This window comes from Rhinoderma darwinii, chromosome 1 (genome assembly GCF_050947455.1).
Source record: "Rhinoderma darwinii isolate aRhiDar2 chromosome 1, aRhiDar2.hap1, whole genome shotgun sequence".
Classification (NCBI taxonomy): domain Eukaryota; kingdom Metazoa; phylum Chordata; class Amphibia; order Anura; family Rhinodermatidae; genus Rhinoderma; species Rhinoderma darwinii.
The window spans coordinates 336,165,582-336,185,099 of NC_134687.1; the positions used below are offsets into that span (position 1 = coordinate 336,165,582).

A 19,518-nucleotide genomic window follows, 5' to 3' on the forward strand; every position below is an offset into this window, starting at 1 on the left:
GCGTTCAACGTTGTTACCCTTTTAGGCCCCATGCATACGAACGTAAAAATGCCCGTAATTACGGGCCCATAGAATTCTATTGGCCACGGGTACCTCCCCGTATGCTTACGGGAAGGTGCCCGTGCCATTGAAAAATATAGAACATGTCCTATTTCAGGCTGTAATTACGGCACGGGCAGCCCATAGAAGTCTATGGGGCTCCCGTAATTACGGGTGACTACGTGTGTCCACCCGTAATTACGGGAGCGTTGCTAGGCGACGTCAGTAAATAGTCACTGTCCAGGGTGCAGAAAAAGTTAAACGATCGGCCGTAACTCTTTCAGCACCAGGGACAGTGACTACCGATCACAATATAGATCAACGTGTAAAAAAAAATAGAAGTTCATACTTACCCAGAACTCCCTGCTTCTTTCTCCAGTCCGGCCTCCCGGGATGACGTTTCAGCCCATTTGACCGCTGCAGCGGTCACATGGACTGCCGCGTCATCCAGGGAGGTCGGGCTGGATGTCGAAAGAGGGACGCGTCACCAAGACAACGGCCGGGTAAGTATGAATTTCTTTTACTTTTACTACGTAAAGGGCTGTCCCTTCTCTTTATCCTGCACTGATAGAGAGAAGGGGCTGCCGATTAGTGCAGTGCAATTTTGCAGCGAAAACGTGCCCTTAAATACGGGTGGAATACTGGTGACACCGGACCCGTATTTACGAGCACGGGTCTGTAAATACTGGTGCAATACGGGTCGAATACATGTGACCAAGGACCCGTATTTACGCCAGTATTTACGTGAGGAAAAAAATAAGTTTGTGTGCATGAGGGCTTAGGGCTCATTCAGACGAGCTTGTATCTCGTCCGTGTGACGACTGTTAAAACAACGGCGGTCACACAGACTCCTGTATTTCAATGGGGCTGTTCACACGACCGTTGTTTAAGTGTGTGAAGGGTCAGTGAAAAAATAAGACGTCCTATTTTCCTGCGTGTTAAGCATCCCTCCATAGACTTTAGTCAATGGGGGATCCGTGTCCACGCGTCCTGCACAGGTGCTCCTCGGACGTGAAGAACTGCAGTTTTTGACGTCTGAGGTTAGCTACGCTCATCTGAATGTAGCCTTAGGCCTCAAGCACACTTCAGTGATTTTCTTCAGTGTGCTATCTGTTTTTTTAATGTATGGCACTCTGACACATTCATTTCTATGAGGCCATGCACGCTTTCATTATCTTCGCTGATCCATGTGTCCGTTCCGCAAGTTAAAGAACAGGACCTATTCCTGTCCGTGTTTGCGGATCAGTCTCGGCCATTCTATTCCTTGGTCCATTAAAACCACGGACCGCACACGAAAAACATCCGTATGCAGTTCATGTTTTGCGGATCCGTGATTTGCGGCCATGAATGTCAGCTTGAGGCCTTAAAAACATTAAAAAAAAATCAAAATGGTGAATATTTTATAGGCACTATAGGGAAGAGATTCAGTTTCAGTCCTTGTATGGCATTATTTGTCAGCGGCCTTGTTTTCTTTCTATTGATCATACATTGCCTACGTGAATGGTAATACAAAGTTTAAGGTTTTGTCTTCTCTTTCTCCAACAAGATCTATTGCAGCCTGGAATCAAAATACACATTAATCCACTATCAATAAGAAAAATCATTGCTCAACTTGAAAAATGATGCCCTGCCGAGTGTGACCAATACAGACATGATTTCAGACTTTGAATTTAATGAAGTGTAATACATTTTTATATGCTCATTTCCAATTCATCTAGACTGCTAATAGGTATTAGATGTAATAAATCTCTGTTGCTAAAGTCCATGGTGCATATTTTGACTTTGCATAATTCTTGAGACCATACTGTTAACGTCAGTCACTTTAGGGTTTCATAAAGATTAAGTTGAAAAGAATAAAAGACGTCTGTCATACGTAATACGTTTTAAGACTGGATGTAAGCATACATTTATGTTGAGTTTAGGACAACTTCCACTAGTAGGCTTACCTGTAGTTATATAAAATATATAATGTAGGGAAATAAAGCAGCATAAAAAGCTGCACACACATTTCCAGGAATGACTACTTTTGAAACAGCTCAGCTGGTCAAGGCAAAACCGGAGTTCATAAATCATGAAAAAAGTATTTCTAGCCTTTATGTTAAAAAAAGAAAAAAAAAAAGGAAAATACTACATCATGTTTTATTGTATCGTCTCACAAATTCTTTGATTACAACAAGCTGCTTTTTATGTGGCTGCAGAGAAAACCAGTTGACATTTTACTTATTTATTTCCAGTTGCTCATATAATGGCAATATTTTCCAAAGCGCTGTACAGAGATTGTTACTATTTAAACCAGTCCCTTTCCCCCAAAATGGCTCACAATCTCACATACATACACTATGTTTGTTCAGTTTTTTTTTTTTTTGAAGGTAGCATTGGAGGAGACCAGAGTACCTGGAAAAAATATGAAGAGAACATAAAAACTCCTATGCAGAGGGTCAGATTTAAATTCAGGACCGGATTCCTGCAAAACATCAGTACGAACAACTGAACCAACAGCTGTCCAACATTTCAGCTCAGTAGCCACATTCTTTCTATCAGCAAGGTCCCCAGTTATCAGTTTCGGGGAAAAGCACATGGATTATAAAAGTTTATCCAAACTGGACTACTATAAACAGTGGATCTATCCAGGCTGATAAATCAAAAGCAATATTACATACAATGAGAGATGTCAGATGAGCAACATAGAAACCAAATAAAATAAGTGTTGTCAATCTGGCTAAAGATTCTTCCTACTGTAAAAGCTCAATGGAGACAGGAAAATATTTATGTCATTCATGTCTGTCATTATTTATAAGTAACAAGCTCATGGCAATAAAAAGGACGAGTAATAAACCGTTATTAGATATTTATGGGATATGCATTAAATGTCTGATATATGCAGATCACAGCTCTGGGACAAAGACCAATCTCAAAATGGGGGTCACTCATCCCCCATCCCATCTGTGAGGCGGCCGCCCCATCCTGGCTGGGAATGAATGGAGAGGTGCCCGCTTGTTCAGCTGTTTCCCTTAATTCCCATAGGAATCAATGCAATGCGCCACCACCCCATTAATTTCATACCTGGATTCAGTGGCTGCCTCGCCAGATGAGGAAGTGGTCAGGTGACCCCCGTTCTCGACACATCTATTAGACTGCCTTAAATCACTCAGATGGGAATACCCCTTTAATCTTATCAAGGAAATCTATGGATCCATTTTTTCTTAGGAACCGGTTTGTCAAAACATTCAATTAAATTAAAACTTTTGAATACTATGGTATAGAAAACCTTTTTATCTTGAAGATTTAAAGGAAAAAAAATGTATTTTATCATGTGAAAGAATCTGCAATATATCTTGCACTAAGTAAAGAACATAACGGTTTCATATTCTACATGTTCTGCGCTTAAAATTTTATTGCCACTTTGCAGTGATTTAATGACCATTATGTGAACCTCTTACAGATTGAACTTGGAAGAAGAAATAGATCAGCTTAAAGTGCAGACTTCAGTAGACAAAGCCACAATACAAGAATTAAATATGTGTCTTCAGCAAGAACGAGAAGGTACAGTTTTTATGTTTTGTGCACAGAATAATCCTATTAATCTTGTAGTTCTAAGATACATGCCTGGATAGCTGTGTGGCCTATTATGTGACCTTGTCACTGCTAAACAGTGAATGTGATCGGTTAAAACCCCCTCCAACCTATAGACTAATTCGCAGGTAGGAATACCCCCTAAATATTTTCACACATACCAAAAAAGACCATCTAATTCTTAGGTTGGCCATACATTTAGCTGTTGATCGTTCGGCCGGCCACTACTCTTCCCGACTCTCCCATAGACATGCACACTTGACTCTGTTGAGCATGCGTGTGTCCTCAGCTAGAAAGCTGCTGCCAGACTGGTCTTCTCTAATAACAAAAATATCGGGCATATTTGAAATTTAACATGACCGACATTTCCTGTCGGGTGAAAGTTGGGATGCCGCCATACACGTTAGATGGTCGGTCCTGCCGAAATCCGCATATTCGGTAATATACAGTATTAGGGCATTACATTATATGTAACTCACTATCAGAATTTCTCCTGCTACAAGCAGAACTGATCCAAAGCCTTAGCAGGTAAACTGCTATAGAATCAAATTCCCAGTGGCTTCCTCATAGCCTATCAATATTATACAGACTGTTTTAGACTATTTTTAGTTTGCGTCCCACAGGCAAACTATGGACTTGCAGAAAAGGCAGTCTATAGCTTGCTGATTTTATGAGCGCCGATGGGGAATTTCTTTCTCCAACTTTGCGTCAGCCCTCTTTGTAGCAGCCTTGAGTCTGCTAGTGAAATTGTATTATGGAAATAGATACTGCAGATCTCTAATTTATCCACTTGTATACATACATTTTAAAGGTAGACACATACTATGATATTTGCAGTTAGGAATATAGAAACATTTTAACTACTTAAACTCTATGCCACAGAAACGATTTCAACTAGTAAAAATAATTTATATTCTCGGTTGTGTGAATGTTTAGACATTTAATATTTTGTTCATTGTTTACATTGAGCATTAAAGGAATTATCTAAGAAGAAGGTTAAGCCTTATGAAGGTAATGTCTAATGAAAAACTGTACATTAACTGTAACTGTAACAAAACCAAGTGTTACGTTAGATATTTGTTGGGTAACAAGAACGGTCTTTTTCATTAAACCCCTTGGGTGAGACTTATAGGGATAGGTATCAAACTTTTCCCACGAAGGTAGACCGCTCTTCTCTTTTTCCCATCTGCAGAATAAAGGAAAACTTTTCTACAATGCATTTGGAAAGTCTTAAGACCCTTTTTTAATTTTTTCACATTTTGTTATGGTGAGGCCTTGTTTTTAAAATAGAAAAAAATCAAGTTTTGTTTCTCCTCATTCTGCACTCTCATAAAAACAGAATGTTAGTAATTTTTGCTAATTCATTGAAAAGGAAAGACTAAAATATTGCATTGATATAAGTATTTAGACCCTTTACTCAGTTCTTAGTTGAAGCCCCTTTGGCAGCGATAACATCCTCTAATCTTCTTGAGTATGATGTCACAAGGATTGCACACAATTGGATTTGGGGATTTTCTGTCATTCTTTTCTGCATATCCTCTCAGGCTCTGTCAGGTTGGATGGGGACTGTCGGTGGACAGCCTTTTTCGGTTCTCTTGAGAGATGTTCGATTTGGGTTCAAGTCAGGGCTCTGGCTGGGCCACTCAAGGACATTCACAGAGTTGTCCCTATACCACTCTTGTGTTGTCTTGGCTGTGTCCTTCGGGTCATTGTCTTGTTGGAAGGTGAACCTTCGGCCCAGTCTTCGGTCCAGAGCACTCTGGATCAGGTTTTCATTAGGAATATCTCTGTACTTTTCTCTATTTATCTTTCCCTCAACCCTGACCAGTCTCCCTGTCCCAGCCTCTGAAAAACACCCCTCAGCATGATTCTGCCACCACCATGCCTCACTGTAGGGATGGTATTGGGCAGGAGATGAGCAGTGCCTGGTTTCCTCCAGACATGACACTTAGAATTGAGGCCAAAAAGTTCAATCTTGGTTTCATCAGACCACAGAATCTTGTTTCTCAGTCTGAGAGTACTTTAAGTGCTTTTTTGCAAACTCCAGGCGGGTGTTCATGTGTCTTTTACTGAGGAGAGGCTTCTGCCATAAAGCCCAGATTGGTGGAGTGCTGCAGTGATGGTTGAGCTTCTGAAAGTTTCTCCCATTTGCACACAGGATCTTTGGAGCTCAGCCAAAGTGACCATTGGGTTCTTGGTCACCTCTCTTACGTAATTCGGTGGGGAGGCCAGGTCTAGGAAGAGTCCTGGTTGTTCCAAACTTCTTCCATTTAAGAATTATGGAGACCACTGTGCACTTTAAACATTTTTGCTGCACTGAAAGTTTCTTTGTACCCTTCTCCAGATCTGTGCCTCCACACAATCTTGTCTCTGAACTTCTACAGACAGTTCTTTCCTCCTCATGGCTTAGTTTTTGCTCTGGTGTGCATTTTCAAAATCATGTCTAATCCAGTGAATTTACCACAGTTGTACTCTAATCAAGGTGTAGAACAATATCAAAGAAATTTGAGTTTTTCATTTTTAATGAATTTTCAAAAATTTCTAAAATTATGTTTACACTCTGTCATTATGGGTTATTGAGTGCAGAATGATAGGGAAACAACTTTTTTATTTTTTATTTTAGCACAATGTCTCAAAATAACAAAATGTGAAAAAAGTGAAAGGGTCTGAAAACTTTCCGACTGCATTGTACATACTTTCCCGCATCCCAGTTTCAGACTGCCGTAATACAGCCACATTTTAGTGGAGGTATTACAGAGGCAAGGTGCAGATTTCCCGTGGTTCTGTTGAACACAACTTAGATATTTATAGGGGCTAATCTTGCGACTTTATTACTGCCGTCTGAAACCAGCTTAGATCTCCAATCATAAAGTATGCGATTCAGTTATAGGTATAAAAAAGGCCATACTTACAAAAGGACACAGACAGGTCAGAAACGCTAATGAAGGAGAGTGAACAGGTGCATTAAATAATAATAGCCACTCCCACTAGCCTTGAGGGGAGTGGCGTGTAGTGCATGGGATGTGTAGTAAAAAATAATGAATGGTGTATGTGCAAGTGATAATATGAGTGAAATATAGGGGGCAGTAATGAGTATAGTGCCTAAATAAAAATAATAATAAATGAATAGTGGGGTGCAAGTGTGTGAAACATGGAGGGATAATTCGTAAGTCGTGAGGTGCAGCGTGTATAGCCAGGTAAAAGCCTATTTGTGACGCCTTGATTCATAGAGCGGGCTACCCTGCTTGCTATGCCAAATAACAACACACCATACTCCCCCAGCATCAAAGACCCGGCTGTGTCCAAAAGAAGCAAATATAATGCAAGTAAGCATGAAAAATACCTGGGGTATTAGTAATCATTTTGGCCAAAAGGACACAAGCTCGCAATCCACGACACGGATCCCCAGACTTTAGAGTCCCTAACTGGAACTTAATGTTCCTGATATATAAGGAAAGTGCTCTAAATGTAGTTCTCTTAAGGTCCTATTTCACGGCCCAGTATCGGTGCTCTTTTGCCCTTTCGCATGGAGCAATAATTGGTTATGTATAGAGACAAGCGCTTGTTACTCCGATTGCTCATCCACATAGCCTTCCATCATGTTGGCAGCACATCTCCCTGTTTACACAGGGAGATGTGCTGCAGACAACTATAATATTTATTGCTGCATAAACGAGCAAATCTGCCGAGGAACATTTCCCTGATTGCACAGGGCGATGATCGGGAACGAGCGTTCATATGAACGCTCGTTGGCCGATCATTGGCCCATGTAAAAGAGCCCTTATAAATAAGTGAAGATTTGCTTTGAAAGGAACGGCAGGGTGCGAACGCCTGCTTTGCTTACTGCCTGTAATTACTTTGCTTACTATTTAAATTACATTTTCATTGAAAGTTTCTAAACAGTAAACTTTAAAAAAAACAAAAAACTTTAAAAATGAACAGCTAAAATGAATTTGCATGGACTGTGTGTTGTACTTTGAGTGAGATGTAAATGTATTCAGCTGTGCTTAGCTGTGGGACTAGACTGGGAAATACAGTACCTTGGAGATAAACAAAGGATATTAATGTAATGGTACCTATTGTAGCCTGCTGCGTGTTTAATGTTTTACCTGTGTTAGATGGTAACATCTTTTGAATAATGCTTAATTTAGTTTACACACATACTTTTTAATTGGCCTTGACATGATCCCGAGACAAAAGAAATGTCTAATTCAGTCTAACAGTCACTGTTTATACCCAGAGGACCACAAATTTGAGGAGAAAAGTGATGCTTTCTTCTGCTTTGTCTCTGAAACCTCTTAGAAATAAGACTGCATAATTGTGGGAATCTTGATCAGATGAATCTTCAAAAGTGAATGCACCCAGTAACACCAGGTCCTTACTTGTAACTAAGCAAATGTCATGGGTTGTCTCATCAGCTTTATCCCCTTAAGGACGCAGCCTAGTTTTGGCCTTAAGGCTCAGAGCCCATTTTTCAAATCTGACATATTTCACTTTATGTGGTAATAACGTCGGAATGCTTAAACCTATCATAGCGATTCTGAAATTGTTTTCTCGTGACACATTGGGCTTCATGTTCGTGGTAAAATTTGGTCGATATATTCAGTGTTTATTGGTGAAAAATTGCAAAATTTAGTGAAAATTTGGAAAAAATAGCATTTTTCAGAATTTTAATGCATCTGCTTGTAAAACAGACGGTTATACCACCCAAAATAGTTACTAGTTCACATTTCCCATATGTCTACTTTAGATTGGCATCGTTTTTTGAACATTCTTTTATTTTTCTTGGACGTTACAAGGCTTAGAACCTAAACAGCAATTTCTCATATTTTTAAGAAAATTTCAAAATCCTTTTTTTTAAGGTACCTCTTGAGTTCTGAAGAGGCTTTGAGGGGCCTATGTATTACAAACCCTGATAAAACACCCCATTTTAAAAACTAGACCCCTCAAAGTATTCAAAACAGCATTTAGAAAGTTTTTTAACCCTTCAGGCATTTCACAAGAATTAAAGCAAAGTGGAGGTGAAATTTGCAAATTTCATTTTTCTTGCTGAATTTCAATTTTATTCATTTTTTTTCTGTAACACAGAAGGTTTTACCAGAGAAACACTACTAAATATGTATTGTCCAGATTCTGCAGTTTTTAGAAATGTCCCACATGTGGCTCTACTGCGCACGTGGAATAAAACACAAGCCCTAGAAGCAAAGAAGCACCTAGTGCATTTTGAGTCCTCTTTTTTATTAGAATATATTTTAGGCAGCATGCCAGGTTTGAAGAGGTGTTGAGGTGCCAAAACAGTAGGAATCCCAGAATAGTGACCCCATTTTGGAAACTACACCCCTCAAGGAATTCATTTATGGTTGTTGTTACCATTTTGACCGCACAGTTTTTTCACAGCACCTATTTGAATTGGGCTGTGAAATTAAAAAAATGTCATTTTTTCCAATAAGATGTCATTTGTGATCAAAATGTATTATTTTCACAGGGAACAAAATACCCCATTTTGTTGCCCAATTTGTCCTTAGTGCGGCAATACCCCATTTGTGGTGATAAACTGCCGTTTGGGCCCATGGGAGGGCTCAGAATGAAAGGAGCGCTATGTGTTTGTTGGAGTTCAGATTTTGCTGGATTGGTTTTCGGGTGCCATGTTGCATTTGCAGAGCCCCAGAGGTATCAAAGCAATGGAAACCCACAGAAGTGACCCCATTTTGGAAACTACATCCCTCAAGGAATTCATTTATGGGTGTTGTGACCATTTAGACCCCATAGTTTCTTCACAGAACTTATTTGAATTGGGCTGGGAATTAAAAAAAATAATATTTTTTCCAATAATATGTCGTTTTAGCTCAAAAATTCTTATTGTCTCCATAAATAAAATACTACATTTTGTTGCCCAATTTGTCCTGAGTGCGGCAATACCCCATTTGTGACGATAAACTGCTGTTTGGGCCCATGGGAGGGCTCAGAAGGAAAGGAGCGCTATGTGTTTGTTGGAGTACAGATTTTGCTGGTTTGGTTTTCGGGTGCCATGTCGCATTTGCAGAGCCCCATAGGTATCAAAGCAATGGAAACCCACCAGAAGTGACCCCATTTTGGAAACTACACCCCTCAAGGAATTCATTTATGGGTGTTGTGACCATTTTGACCCCATAGTTTTTTCACAGAACTTATTTGAATTGGGCTTGGAATTAAAACAAAATTAATTTTTTCCAATAATATGTAGTTTTGGCTGAAAATTTCTTATTTTCACAAGAAATAAAATACCCCATTCTGTTGCGCAATTTGTCCTGAGTGCAGCAATACCCCATTTGTGGTGATAAACTGCCGTTTGGGCCCATGGGAGGGCTCAGAACGAAAGGACCACCATTTGGCCTACTGGGGATTTTCTCGTGCAAAGTCATGTGTGCAGAAGCCCCAGTACAGTTGAAACCCGCAAGAAGTCACCCCGTTTTAAAAACTACACCCTTAAGGCATTCATCTAGAGGTGTAGTGAGCATTTTGACCGGAGAGATACACCCCATAAACTGTAATGTGGGTTCTCCCGGGTATGGCTATACCCTCAATGTGGCTGTTATCAGCTGCTTGGGCACACAGCAGGGCTCAGAAGGGAAAGATAAGGGGGGATAAGCTGTGCGGAGTGCATCAGGGTAAGTAGAATTGGGGTAAATTATAAAACAAGGGATGTATGATAAATGTTAAAACACTCTTTCATACAGAGCTTTGGTTTTTCGGGACACGCGTTACATTGATATATTGTGTCCTCCCTTATACCCCTCTTATAGCAGACTTTGCACCTCTTTTGACTTTTTCCCTTCTTGCCAGTTTGGGGAACTTCTCCTGGAAAGTGTTGCCCTGGTACGATGCGTGTGGCCTCGCTTCCAGAAGTACTGGGTGCCCCCCCGTTCCTGGTCCCTAAAGATTAGGTTCTTGATAATCACCTCTTGAAATTCCAGGAAAGTTCCCCTCTGGCCTGTACATCGACGTAGCACGTACACATTGTACAATGCCATCTGTATGATGTGCCCGGCCAGCTTCTTATACCACACCGCATGGCGCTGTAGGGCTTCGGGACTTGATCTGACAAGTCCACCCCTCCCATGTACCTATTGTAGTACAGGATGCAGTCTGGTACCTCGTACAGGTACATGGGTACTGGTGTGACATCTCTCTTGTCCTTGTACTTGACACACAATATGTTGCTGCTAGAATGTGCCCTGCGCTCACCCCTTCTTGTTTGCCCTGCAGAGTCTTAGGGAGGCCTCTCAGATTTCTTCTAGCAGTGCCGCATGCCACAGGACTGGAAGCGAGGCAGTTGAAGAGTGGGACGCCGGTATAAAAATTATCCAGGTAGAGGTGGTAACCCTGGTCCAGCAGTGGGTGTACCAAATCCCACACAATTTTTGCATTAACTCCCAGTAAGGGGGGGCATTCTGGGGGCTGAGCACTGGTGTCCTTCCCTTCATATATCCTTAACCTGTATGTATACCCTGATGCACTCTCGCACAGCTCATACATCTTCACGCCATACCTTGCCCTCTTACCCGGCAGGTACTCGCGGAATTGAACCCTCCCTTTAAAATCCACCAAGGACTCATTAATAGAAATACACTTCTTGGGGGTGTATGCTTGGGAAAACCCGGGCACTGAAACGGTCTAATAGGGGTCTCCGTTTATACAAAAGGTCAAAACTGGGGTTATCTCGGGGTGGGCACGGCTCATTATCAGTATGATGTAAGAAGCCAAGTATTGCCTGATTTTTTTTTTTTTTTTAGGTTACAGTTAAGTTCTGAAGTTGCTTTGATGGACCTATATATTAGAAACCCCTATCAAACACCCCATTTTAGAAACTAGACCCCTCAAAGTATTCACAACAGCATTTAGAAAGTTTATGAACCCTTTAGGTGTTTCACAGGAATTTAGAGCAAAGTAGAGGTGAAATAAAAAAAAAAATTTTGTCAGAAAGTCCTCTTTATACCATTTTTTTTATAACACAAAAGGTTTTACCAGAGAAACGCAACTTAATACGTATCGCCCAGATTCTGCAGTTTTGAGAAATATCCCACATGTGGCGCTCGGGCGGTAATGGACTGAAGCACCGGCCTCCGAAGCAAAGGAGCACCTAGTGGATTTTGAGGCATCCTTTTTATTAGGCACCATGTCCGCTTTGAAGAGGTCTTGTGGTGCCAAAACAGTGGAAACCCCCCAAAAGTGACCCCATTTTGAAAACTAGACCCCTTGAGGAATTCATTGCAGTTTTCATGGGGTGCATGCGGCTTTTTGATCAGTTTTTATTCTATTTTTAGGTGGCGTGGTGACTAAAAAACAGCAATCCTACTATTGTTTTTTTAATCTATTTTTTTTACAGCGTGCACCGTGCGCTATAAATGACATTCACTTTATTCTGCGGGGCGATACGATTACGGCGATAGCAGATGTTTATAGGTTTTTTTTATGTCTTATGGCGTTTGCACAATAAAATACGTTTTGTAAACAATCATTCACTTTTTGTGTTCCTTATTCTAAGAGCCATAACGTTTTTATTTTTCAATCAATAAAGCCGTGCGAGGACTTATTTTTTGCGTAACGAACTGTAGTTTCCATCAATACCATTTTTAGGGACATGCGACTTTTTGATCTCTTTTTATTCCATTTTTTGGGAGGTGAAGTGACCAAACTATTGTGATTGTGGTTCGGTTTATTATTATTTTCTTTTACGGCGTTCACCGCGCGTGATAAATAACGAAATAATTTTGTAGTTCAGGCCGTTACGGACGCGGCGATACCAATTATGTATAGTTTATTTGTTTGTTTATATATTTTTATTAATAATAAAGGACTGATAAGGGAAAAGGGGGGATTTTTACTTTTAATACTTTTAAAACTTTTATTTTCTTATTTTTACACATCTTTTTTTAACTTTTTTTTAACTTTATTACTTTGTCCCATTAGGGGACTTGAGGGCAGGAGGCCCTGATCGCTATTCTAATACACTGCACTACATGCGTAGTGCAGTGTATTAGAACTGTCAGCTACTCACTGACAGCAAGCATAGTGGGTCCTGACGTTGTCAGGACCCACTAGTTTTCCGTCGATGGTAGAGCCGGACGCCATTGTTTGGTGTCCGGTTGCCATAGCCACCATCGCCAGCCGCTATCGCGTAGCAGGCTGGCGATTGTAGCTTAACCCCTAAAAAGCCGTGATCACTATTGAACACGGCTTTTAAGGGGTTAATCAGCGGGGACACAGCGATCGGTCCCCGCTGTAGGAGCTGTGACAGCTGCTGAACAAGACAGCAGCGTCACAGCTCCTGTATGTGTCGGGAGGACGGCCGAAATGGCCGTTATCCCCGCGACGTAATAATCCGTCGCTGAGCGCTAACGATACAGTTAGCGCGACGGATTATTACGTCGCTGAGCGCGAAGGGGTTAACATTTTACACCATGTAATTCAACGTCTTTACATGCTACTAGTTATTATTTGTGTCTGTGATGCAGGAAGCCTGCATTGGGTTAATAATGGTGGTCTCATCACACACATTATATCGAAGTACCCCTCCAATGGGCACTTGAACATTTAATCAATTGTATCCTATTTTGACAACTGCCACTGTGACTAAATAATTACCCTAAAACCTGCTATGCCAGACCATTTGTTACTTAGTTTTCAATAGTCCTGTCCGCCAGTGATGTACGGTTTCAGTGGATGTGCATGCCCACTATACAACTTTCCGTCCTCCTCTCCACCTGTCCTGTAGCTGTATAACCTTCATGCATGCACATTAGATTTCTCCCCATCCTACAGTTCAGAGTCCTATAAAACTCCACCAGACAGTTTCATGTATTCATTGAAGCCCCGAGTCCCACGATGCTGTTATGCAAAGTTAGATTAGGAGCTAATTTGACACTGAGGACACAGGCTACCTAGTGCAAAGCAGCTCTGACGCTGGTCACGTTGAGAAGGGGTTGCTCCTTTAAGCCTTCCTATACACCCAGAAGTTTAAAAGTCAGTTCAGTTCAGCTGATCTTGACGTGGAAACCGCGTTCGAGTCAGCGCCACAAAACTGCTCAAATCACCCCCACCCCCCATTTATTTCAATGGAAGGCAAGGCGTTTCTTTTCCTAAACATCTAATGGCCGCTCGCGGGGTGGGGGGGGGAGGGAAGAAGCATGCCCTTTCTGTGAGTGGTTTCCGGCTCAGACCTTCCACAAAAAAACGGTTAAAACAAGCGCAACGGGTTCTTCTGCCTCCTATTAATTTAAAGGCTATGTACACATATGAAAACGTTTGTTTTTTTTTCAAATAAAAATATGTATCGGTGTGTTTGGTGCAACTTTCTAAAGACTTTTTATTAAAAATTATTTTTACTTTTTGAAATACAACTGCTTTTTATCCTATATACAGAGCAGCTGTATCTAGCGCTGAGACCTGTACTAGTCAGGTCAGCGGCCCTGATGGGTTCATCATCAGCGGGTCTTGCGTGACACGAAGGATTCCGCTGTTACAGATCACATCTACGTTCAGAACTTAGATGTGATGGATAACAGGTGGATTCGACCCGCTGACACTGAATTAGTCAGTGCTGCTGATCTTACGGATTCAGTTCTCCGCGCACAATACAGCTGCTCCGTATTCAAAATACAAAGCGACTGTATCTCAGAAAGTAAAAATAATTTGTAATAGAAAGTTTCACCAAACACACTGATAGACATTTTTATTTAAAAAAAAAAAAAAGAAAAACTTTTTCAAAGGTGAACATCGCCTTTAAAAAAAATGGGAGGCAGAAAAACCTGTGATGCTTGTTTTGACCGTTTTTGTGGCTTTTTTACCCTCTAAAAATGAGCGTTTGCCAAATCGGACCATTTGTTGATTGCGTGACTCTGTGATCCAGATGCCGGTAAACATCTGAGATTTTTGGTCTCTTCCGTTATGTGAAGATATGTGCACGGAGATATGTAGCATCTAAGAATAATGCACATCTTGTACTATTCATGTACAATTCGCAATGGCAGGAGAGATTATTTAGCTAGTGCATCTGTTCTCCCCTATGCAGCAATTTATCATATGAAAACTTGTAACACCCAGGCATGGAGTAGAGGAGTTGTATACTCCACTATGTTAATTTCTTTGGGGGTAGAAGTGGTAATAAGTTCTCTTTCAATAAACAGTTGCATTCAAGTTATTCAATAGCGAGGCAGCACTTATGTAAGATTTGCAGTCATTTACCATCTGAGTACTAGTATTTGCACCCCCTGTCCAATTTGTAGACATAGTGTTTGGTTTGCTTAAATCATAAGAAAGGTAAGTCTGTGATATTTCTATTTTAGAAGCAAAAATAGAAATGGAATTGTATTGAAACATGCCTTTTGTTTGACTGATTTTGTGCTGGTTGTTATGTTGTAGTTGTTCGGCAACTATCATTTCAAATTTACTATACAGGTTGTATAATAAATAAAAGAGAACCGATCTGGATTTTAATTTCACAATTTTAGCTCACATAGTTTCTTTTTCTTAAGTATGCCGTGTTATGATAAAATAGGTTTAAATGAATTTTGCAGGAATCCATAGATGTTATACCAGTAACTACACATCCATTAATGGAATAGGACGAACGCCAGTTAGCAATATATTTTAGCATTAACAAATATGTTCCCTAGACATTGTTTTTTTCTAAATCACTGCACATTTTTATAATTCCTTATAGATTTGTCACGTTCATATATACATTGTGCATTATAGAAAACAGTGATTGTCTGAGTGGTGTAATTGTCTAGCCTTTCAAGTCAGGAGCCTTTACGTTACATTACTTTAGGTTAAATCTTTGGCAGGTAAAAACATTGTGCTCAATACATTGTTCCTCTCTTTTATTGACAAATAACACAATAATGTAGCAAGAAAAAAATGAAATCGAGTAAGCTCTGTACATACATAATGAAAGTTAACATTTAAATGACTTAAATACATGAGATATAATGCAAAACTTTTGAACCCAAGTGGAAGGGAATCAAGTAATATTTTGCTAAACAAGATGTTAGTATGAAGGGTTGTGGCTAAGAATACTTGTTACAGAAGCTTTGAAATAGGTGTGGGAACGTTAAGGTTGCAGCCAATTTTAGATCTAAGAATGGAACACTTTTTTTTTTTTTTTTTGCTGCATTCATAGAATAATGTAAACAGTACAAAAATAAACATAATTGGTATTGGCCCATCCATTACAATCCAAACATTTACAATATTATTTATCCCACACAGTGGATGCTGTAAACAAAAAAATAAATGCCAAAATTGTTGCTTTTGGTCACCTCACCTCTGCAAAAAAATAAAAAAAAATGGAATAAAACTTAATCAGGAAGTGGTATGTACCCAAAAATGCTTCAAATAAAAACTACAGGGGGGCATGGCTTGGACATGGCGCTGACCAGACGTGCTGCTTGAGAGCTCCGTTCCTGCACTTCCCTAACCCGCTCATAAGTACAGCAAAAAGCACACTTGCACTTACCTAATGGTCAGAAAATCCAAGGCCACCACGGGGACTCCATACTTAACGAGGCAGATGTCTTCAGCCGGCTCCATTCAGAGATTCCTCACCGACGCTGCTGCTGGGCCGTCTCCCAAGATGGCGCCGCTGGAGGGGAGATGAGCTGGCACCGGGACTCCGCTTGCAGAAGGGACATGCTCGGCGGCCGTCGCTGCTGCCTCAGGTATCGACAGTGCCCCCTCCTCGGCATCTGGTTCTCTGTGGCAGTTTCCTTCCCTGCTGGCAGGGGTGGAGTTGTGTTCTTCTGGGACTGTCATGGCACTTCCTGCTCCGTCCTGCTCACCACGTGGTGCCAGTCATGGCGCCCGGGTCTCTCCTGCTTCATCCTCTGGCGTGCTAGGGCCTGGTTCTGCTGGCATGGGGGATGATTTACAGGGCCTGAGACAACAGCTATCCGCATTGCCTACTAAACAGGACATGGAGCGTTATGTAAACTGTCTGGAGACGACCTACAAATCAGGGATACAATCTCTTACCCATAATCTCTCTCAATTGTCCGATCAAGTGAAGGGCATGGAGGGTGACATTTCCACTGTTTCACAGCAGCAAGTATCTCATGCTCACCGGCTGGATCAACACTCTCAACAGATTCATGCGCTATTTAACCTGGCTGAGGATCATGAGAATCGGAATCGCCGTAACAATATTCGGCTTAGGGGCATCCCTGAGGATATCTCTCCGGGGCAACTCATACCCGCCTTACAGTCCCTGTTTAACTCCTTGCTGGTGCGCCCTGCTGATGACCCGCTAGAGCTGGATAGAGCGCACAGGACTCTTGGCCCTCGTAACCCGGAACCTGATAGGCCTAGAGATGTGCTATGTCGTGTCCATTTTTTCTCTCTGAAGGAGCAGATCATGAGGAAGGCCCGGGATAAAGGGGAAGTCTTATTACAAGGGGTCAAGATTCAGCTGCTATCTGATCTGTCCAGGATGACTCTGGACAAGCGCCGAGATCTGCGTCTTTTACTGGATGTTTTGAGAGAGCATGAGATCTCCTATTCCTGGGGTCACCCCTTTCAGCTGCAGGTTCGCAGGGATGGGACACTGTTGAGTGTTCGGGACCCAAGGGATGTTCCAGATTTCTGCGCTGCTCTCCGTGTGCCTAGAGTTTCTCTTCCTGATTGGCCTTATGTTCCCCTTTCACCGCAACGTCCATGACCACGCCGGCGTGGTCGCTCTCCTGCGTTCCCTATGGGGCGTCCTGGTGGTCGTCAGGCTGATCCGATGTGATTTCCTTTAGATGTCTCCCTTGCGGCTTGCGGTCGGACTGGGCCTGTCACTATAATAATTGTTGCATTTATCATATGAGGCGATAGCCTGCTGGGTTCAATGTGAGACTATAGTTATGTCTGTTCTTTTGCTCTAGGTGGATGCTGCCGGAGAACAGATAGGCCACTTGCCGGTGGTCACTTGTTGCTGCTGAGTTACCAGAGATGCTTCCACATGAATGTTATACTATTATTTCCATTGTTGATAATTGCCTGCATGTACATTTATGTTGACAATGACTGCATTACGGGGAGTTTCCTTTCTGATAGAGAATTTTTTGTTCCTCATGATACTGCCCGTCATTGCCTAATTATCTTGGGATATTATGCCAAATACCTTGGTTTTCTTTCCTATTCTGTTATGCTATGTGATATTTGTACTGGGTTGGGGGGTGCGGGGCGCTGGCTAGACCTGGTCCTGACACTTCTCCTCTTAGGGTCTCACTGGTTATATCCGGTGTATATTGGATTGTTTCTCCTTGATTAGATCAAGGAGTGGGTGCTTGTTTCACCCGTTTGTCTGTTTCTGTTGTCGTGTCTCCCTTCCTTGTCTGTCTTGTTCTTTTCGCTACTGCTTTAGCGCATTCATTAGCGAGCTCCTTCTGAGGGAGGTGATAATGGCACAGTTGAAAGTTTGTACCTTTAATGCCAGAGGGCTTAATGTCCCAGAAAAACGCTCACAAATATTGTATAACATGCACAAAGAGCGTGTACATATCTTGTTCCTGCAGGAGACTCACTTCCAGGTGGGCCATATGCCACAGTTCACGAATCGTTATTATCCGGTCTGGTTCCACAGTGCCAACCCGGAATCCAAGTCCAAGGGCGCTAGTATATGTATTCACAAGTCACTCTCTCATAAAACCATAGATGTCCTTGTTGACCCGGGTGGTCGGTATGTTTTTCTCAAACTGTCCATACGGAATAAGATTTTCACTCTGGCTAATTTGTACCTCCCCAATCAGGATCAGGCTCGAGTGGGCCGATTGTTTTTGAGGAAATTGGAGCAGTTCACTGAGGGTGTCTTAATTGTAGGAGGTGATTTTAACTTGACTTTAGATTCCAGACTTGACACCTCCTCGGGCAGGTCTGCTGTTCCTAAGTCACACTTGGGGGCACTGAAGACTATGATGCATTCCATGCAATTGATTGACGTGTGGAGGATTCTGCACCCTCAGGTAAGAGAGTATACTTACTTCTCCCCACTTCACAGAATTTACAGTAGGCTAGACGCTTTTTTGATTAGCCACCACTTGCTTACCTGGCATCCTACTTCTGAGGTGGGCCCTATGGTTTTGTCAGATCATGCCCCTGTGTTTCTGTCCCTTACATTTCCTAACTCGGTACCCAATTTCCAGTCGTGGAAACTCAATGATAATTTTACTACGTGATGCAGTGTGCGTGTCGGCCCTTAAGGACTCACTCACCGTTTTTTTTGAGGTTCATGAACATGAATCTACTCCCTTGCCACTCCAGTGGGAGGCGCTGAAGTGTGTCATTAGAGGAGTCCTGATACAACATGGGGCACGCTTGAAACGAGAAAAAGGGGTAGCTATTGCGCGCCTCCTCACTCAGATCCGGGATCTGGAATCCTGTCATAAACGCGTTCCATCCTCACAGATCTTTGCGGATCTTACTACAGTGAGGGAATCCTTACGTTCTCTAATAGATCAGTCACACACTCGGTTCAGGGATCGGATGTGGAAGCACTCTTACGAATTTGCGGACAAATGTGGCAGGTCTTTAGCACGGATACTGCATCCCCGTACCCAAGCGTCATACATCCCTAAAATTACGTCTCCCTCGGGCAGTGAGGTTCACGACCCGTTTGGTATTACTGATGGCTTCAGACAATATTACTCGGCTCTATATAATATTAAAGGCCAATTTCATGATATGCAGGCTGAGGCGTTGCGGGATAAAATCGACCGTTATGTCCATGATACTGCGTTGCCGTCCTTGGAGGATGGGGAAGCTTTGGGACTCGAGGAAGATTTTTTGGAATCGGAAGTGGAGCGTGCTATTGGGGACTCTCCCTTGGGCAAGAGTCCGGGGCCCGATGGGTTTAATAATAAATTCTATAAGACATTTAAAGATCAACTG

General features: G+C 41.9%; 1 protein-coding gene across 1 annotated transcript in view; it reads left to right on the forward strand.

Annotated features, from left to right (window-relative positions):
- CNTLN (centlein) overlaps nucleotides 1-19,518 on the forward strand; it is a 396,875-nt gene that overhangs the window by 205,800 nt on the left and 171,557 nt on the right. The window contains exon 14 of the mRNA XM_075825669.1: nucleotides 3,482-3,582. Coding sequence (XP_075681784.1) covers nucleotides 3,482-3,582 — 101 coding nt within the window. The remainder of the gene's footprint in view (nucleotides 1-3,481; nucleotides 3,583-19,518) is intronic.